Source organism: Aythya marila, assembly GCF_965140915.1.
Source record: "Aythya marila genome assembly, chromosome: 3".
Lineage (NCBI taxonomy): Eukaryota > Metazoa > Chordata > Aves > Anseriformes > Anatidae > Aythya > Aythya marila.
The window spans coordinates 55,879,515-55,885,514 of record NC_139044.1 but is presented as its reverse complement, the minus strand read 5'-3'; the positions used below and the strand labels follow the sequence as shown (position 1 = coordinate 55,885,514).

The window sequence follows — 6,000 nt, the reverse complement described above, 5'->3', positions numbered from 1 at the left end:
TTAAATCAGGCAAGCTGTTGACCTGATGGGATTACACATGCTTAAATATAAGCAAATGCTTAAGTGCTTTGCTAGCGTGAGACCCAGGTTCCTGTATCTTGCTAGATGATCATGTTCTAAGTGAAAATTAATGTTTGCTCTAACCTTTGAGAAATTTCACTTCCCATTCTGAAAAGCACACCCATACAAGACAGCTGCTCTGGCACATTCATGCAGCAGTGGTAGTTACTTCGAGCCACTGGAATAATGCAGGAGATACACACAGCTGAAGTGTGCTAGTGTGCTTCAGGAAAAAAAAAAAAAAAAAAGAAATCTAGTTAAACATAATCACAGCAGTAATTTTCTTCATTTTAAAAGACTGAAACAAGGAGATAAGATTTATTCTTGGAATTATTTGGATTTAAATTAAAGATTCCTAAAATTCAGTAATTAAGTGCTTAACAGAAATCTATATCACACCGATAACTTGTTCATATTAAGGTTTCCATGTGTATACACTTATTGTGATTCTTGGCTCATTAAAATTATTTTTCTGTGATTTCCCCCTTCTTCCCATTCACCCTAAACCTATTTCTCCTACTGCGGCAGCCAAAGTTTCATTGTGCCTGTTATGATGCTTTGCTATTATTGAAGATATTTATTCAGCTGTTTGTTTGAAAGGTAAGAAACAAAAATACAGAGGATGTTGAGGGAAATATGTTAGTCCTACTATTGTCATATGCTAAAAACTAATAGTAGTATGAAAAATAGAGCTTCTTGTTTATTAACATTCTGAATTGAACTACCGTGATCATAACATGCTTTAAAAAACATTTGGGACAGTTTTTCTTAAAACAAAATGAAAACAAACAAACAAACAAAACCTTCTCCTAACAGATTTAAGTAAACCAGTCTTTTTTTTTTTTTTTTTAAAGCATAGTTATTTGAAGGCATGATGAAAATGAGGCAACGTTACAGAATTTGTAGTGGATGGAAAGGAGCGAGGAAAATGATGCAGCTGGTTTATGGCCATGCCACCAGTTGCTAGCTGTAGACCTTGCTGCTGGCCATTCAGCCTATGTGATGGCTCCTCTGGACCAAATGCCATTGTGATGTCCCCAGTAGTGTTCTGGTTGTCACCTGGTGGGAGTTGCCAGAAACTCATCACATGAGTGAGATCCATGAAAGGCATGCTGGTAGTTTCAGCTGCTGTCTCTGTCTCCTTGTGCACTGCGTACTTGTGAGTATCACCTACAGGCCCTGAGGAAGCTTCTTCCAGACTGATTTTGTGGAGAGACTGAGGTTCTGGTAATGGCAGGTCCTCTAGAAGATGGACATTGTAACCTTTAACATCCACTCTGATTGGAAGATTTTTGAGGGATCCTGCTGCAAATGAGGTAGAACTAAGGTCATATTTATTAGACTGATGAAGGTTCAGGTTGGCAGGAATGGCTGTTGAGCACGGTGTGGGATGGACAGCTGCGAGGCTGTCTGCACAGCCCATCCTTTGCAAATGAGGAGAAGGTTCAAGAGGAAGAGCAGTTTGTAAGCTTGGCTGGGGATGAAGATGTGAACAGTTGTATTCCTCTGGTTCTGGACTATTCAAAATTCCATTCTGCGCAGAGACTCTTTCAGGAAAAGGGGATGGTATGCTGGTGTCTTCCTTCAGTCTGAATGGGAAAAGTTGGTCAAGGAGACCTACTGAGTCACCATTCTGCAACCTGCTCTTCAGCAGTTCTTGTGGATGAGTCTTCCTAGTATGGCGAGTCAAGTGGTCCTTCCGCCCAAACCTTTGGGCACAAAACTGGCATAGAAAGTCTTTGCAACCCGTGTGAACCACCATGTGCCGTCGCACATCTTTCCGGGTATAGAAGTGACGCTCACAGTGGTCACATTTATGTTTCTTTTCCTTGGTATTGCCAGTTGGTTTCCCTGCATGACTTTTAAGGTGTTCCAACAAAACTTCAGTACCACCAAACTCCTGGGCACACACCCTGCAGGTAAGGTCCCCACTGGTGGCTGCATGAAGAGCCAAGTGTCTCTTATAACCTAGCTTGGTGTTGTACTTCTTGCCACACTCTTCACACTTGAAGGCCATCTTGTTAGGGTCATGAGTCTGAAGGTGATTCTTTAGATGGTCTTTTCTATGAAAGGTCTTTTCACAGTAGCCACACTGGTGAGATTTCTGTGGAGAGTGAGTGGCTGAGTGCCTAAGACACACACACAAAAAAAGTGTTATCAGCATTTACATTTGTTCTAGTACACAGTGCAGCTCAAGACTCAAAAATAGAAAGAAGAAAGGCATTTTCACAAGTTCTTGAATTATTAGTAAAAAGCCTAGCTTTTTTTTTTTTTTTAAGTTGTGTTAATCATAAAGCACAGAGAAAGTTCAAATTGCTCAACATAATCTGAGTAGCAACTGCAATTGAGAGAGACTACTTTTCACCAATTCTTCCTACGCAGGAATATGAAAACTGGAACTCTGAGATTAACTGCCACTAAGACACTCAAGAGACAAAAGATGTCCTTGTTTTTCCCACACACACCCACAAGAAAAGGATTGCCTTCAGAGCTGTACCTGAGCAGTTTATATTTGGAAATGAAGGCTTTTGTGCATCCGTGCTGTGGACACTTGTAGGGGCGCTCCCCTTTGTGCGCGTAAGTGTGGACTGTGAGCTTTTCAATGGAATCAAATATCTTCCCACAAAGTCGGCAAGAGTAACTGTCTGGCTGCTTCACTTCTTTTCCCTTCAACAGTGAAGACCGGCCATTTCTCCATTTAGGTATAAACCTCACAAGAGCATCACAAGTGCTTCCTGAGCTGGCACAGCTAAGCTTTGCAGCAGAGGAACAAGAAATGGTCCCATAGCACTGAGTGATGCTTTTGCCTAATGCCGATCCTCTCAGTTTCCCTTTAAGTTTGCTTTTTGCTTTTACAGGTCCCAATTTATTTGGTGGTCTGAACCTTGTGGTAAGGACTCGGTCTTTATTGATGCACTGGTGAGATTCCAGCAGAGCAAAAGTTGCAAAAGCGCTTCTACAACTGGAGCATATCCAAGGGTCTACAGGCTCTTTCTGCAATGAGAACAGAAGCAGGTCTTTCTTATTAGCCATTCTAAGGAAAGGTCATATTCTTCTCACTGACACTACATCTTCTCCTGGGCTTTCCTAAGACCTGTTGTCCTTAGTGATATTTACTTGATTTTACTACCACACAGCTGTTCAGCTGGAAATGGATGCTCTCTAGGAGTCTAGCAACTATAAAAAAAAAAAAAAAAAGAAAATGGTTGGCTGAATACTGATTTTCACATTTTTGTTTAGCATTTACTGCAGTAGTACTGAGTCCTTCACATTTGTTCATCTCTGTGTACTGAATTTCAAAGTCTATTTGTTCCTATTATGGAATTACTTATAAAAGCAATTGAGAATTGTACTTTAACCTTGGACTGACATAATTTATCTGCTATTGCAACCAAACAAAAATCCCAGAGCTGGGACCTGTCTAATTGGATGGGTTTCTGCACACAAATGTAGTTTAGCCACACACGTTTTCTCTATGTTTTGGGCTGACTCCATGCTGCTTGCCCCTTTACCAGAAAGCAATTGTCAATGCCCCAAGGAGAGATTTCTTCACTCAGCTTGACATTTGGCATTAGACTTTCTTAAACTCAGTAAGTTACAGCATTGGGGATATCAAACCTATCCTAGCTTAAAGGCATTAAAACAACTTTTTAAAAATTTATTTTATGCAATGTATTATTTGGAATTATTATTTCTGTAGAAATAAGAGCTCTACTGGATTCGCTTGAATTTACTTTGAATATAGACATTTTAAAAATTCAAATTAAAAACAATTGTAAAAAGCTATAAAACCAACAGTCACTGATGAAATAGACTTTGAAACAATACACAACTGTGTACTTCCTTAGCTGTCTCTGTATTTCACTCATGCTTCTTATAAAGCGTCTTTGCTTTCCCTTGCTCTTGGGTTAGCTTGCTTTAGAGAATATGGTAACGTTATGCCCACTCTGTCTTTGTTCACAGACAGAGCCTTTCTCTCTCATTTCTGTCTTATGCTATGGCCCTCCCAGTCCTTCTTTGCAGACCGTATAAAACCTTCAATGCAAGTGAATTCAATGCAAGTACATCCTGGAGCACAAGTCCTCTGAGAAGCAGCTGAGGGAACTGGGGGTGTTTAGTCTGGAGAAGAGGAGGCTCAGGGGAGACCTCATTGCTCTCTACAACTGCCTGAAAGGAAAGTGTAGGAGCTGAGGGTCAACCTCTTCTTGCAGATAACTAGCTATAGGACTAAAGGGAATGTCCTCAAGTTGTGCCAGGGAAGGTTTAGGTTGGAATTTAAGAGAGGTTTCTTCTCAGAAAGAGCAGTCAGGCACTGGAACAGGCTGCCCAGGGAGGTGGTCCCTGGGGGTGTTTAAGGAAAGGTTGGACGTGGTGCTTAAGGACATGGTTTAGTGGGTGACATTGGTGGTAGAGTGATGGTTGGACCAGATGATCTAGGAGGTCTTTTCCAACCTTAATGTTTCTGTGATTCTATTCTATGCTCCTATGAATCAATGGGGTTACTTTTCCTCCAGGGAGCACCTCTGAATTCCTCGTTCAATCATACTCCCTGTTTAGCATTTCCTTCTAGTTTACTTATCAATATTCACAGTCACATTTTCAATACTTAGGTACCTTTTGCATCAGTTTAGGATTTCTTACTATCATCCAAAGGGAAAGGTATTGGGATTAAAAGAGTTTTTTAACCCAGGAAAGACTGAAATAACCAATACATTATCTGTCCAACCAATCACAGTGTAACAAAAGGGAACTGGTGAGAGAAGTCTGAGGCTGGACAGCTTGGTTACCTAAAAAACTTAAGTCTTTCCAACACGTCCCACTGGAATCACTACTTCTGGATACTTCTAATGGCTCCACTGGATAACAAACACAGGAGATGATGAGCAGCCTTTCCACGCATAGCCGTTTGCTTAAAATTTCTCTTGGCTTTGTGTTAGCCACCTATTCTATGACTTGCTCTAACATCACCAGAGTTTCATAATCAGACTGAGCATGTAAGTAAGCTGTAATTTACTATGTCTGTCAATGGCTTGAATGCAGATTAGAGGTACTTACTGCTACTGGAGGCAAAGGACAGACATCAGTTTCTTCTTTAATGAAGACTGCAGAAGCTTCCATAAATTTGGCATAATCGGCAGCATACCATACTTTCAATTCTGTGTGGGGTTCAATTGGCTGTGAATGGAAAACAAATAGTTCACATTTACTTGTGTGAATTTTTCTACTAAAAAATAACACTGTAGTGAAGACTGGGGGGAGGAGAAGGTACAATTTGTTATCATTACCCAAGCTGCATCAATTGAATCTGTTTAAATTATCGATAACTTAGTTACAAGAGTCAAATGCTTTGTGAGCATTACTATCCACTGGGGTTTGACACTTTCACAGTTTCTAAAAGCAGATATGAGTATGTACAGAGATTTTACGGGGAGAAGTAGAAGTAAGGGTGCCTCAGCCTCATGACTGTTGCTCAGAGAGAAGTATTTGTCTGGGATGTCCAGACATCCAGCAGTCTTTCTAAGCAATATGCCATGCCTGTTCCTTGATATCTTGAAGCCCCCTGGACATAACACTTAACTGTCGGGTACAGGCAAAAGAAAAATGTAGAGTGAATGCACAATAGCTTGGATGCCTCCTGGATGTGTCACACTTACTGAGCATGGGTGCAGAATTAATATGTGAACTGCAAGTCAAACTTGCACATTTCTGGCAAGACAGCTAAGGAAGTTCTTCACACTTGCTGGCTCTAATAGGCCAGGCTTGCTACGCACGTGCTAATTGTACCTCTGCTCTTATTTCGCTGAAGCCTTCCTACGCAGGACTAAGGGAGCCCATACTCTGCAGTCTCCCATCCAGTCATGCCTGCACAGATCTTCTTGGGACTGGACTATGACCTCCTCTTACAAATGCTTTCAGCCAATTATACAGCAAGCAGAAAAA

At 41.0% G+C, this 6,000-nt stretch overlaps 1 protein-coding gene across 5 annotated transcripts in view; it reads right to left on the bottom strand.

Annotated features, from left to right (window-relative positions):
• Positions 1-736: 736 nt before the first annotated feature.
• PLAGL1 (PLAG1 like zinc finger 1) overlaps positions 737-6,000 on the bottom strand; it is a 44,703-nt gene continuing 39,439 nt past the window's right edge. For all 5 annotated transcript variants that reach the window (XM_082757824.1, XM_082757826.1, XM_082757827.1 and 2 more), the window contains 3 exons: positions 5,116-5,235; positions 2,558-3,054; positions 737-2,189 (listed from right to left, as the gene is read on the bottom strand). In XM_082757824.1, the coding sequence (XP_082613950.1) occupies positions 920-2,189; positions 2,558-3,054; positions 5,116-5,235 (1,887 nt within the window). In that variant the 3' untranslated portion in view covers positions 737-919. The remainder of the gene's footprint in view (positions 2,190-2,557; positions 3,055-5,115; positions 5,236-6,000) is intronic.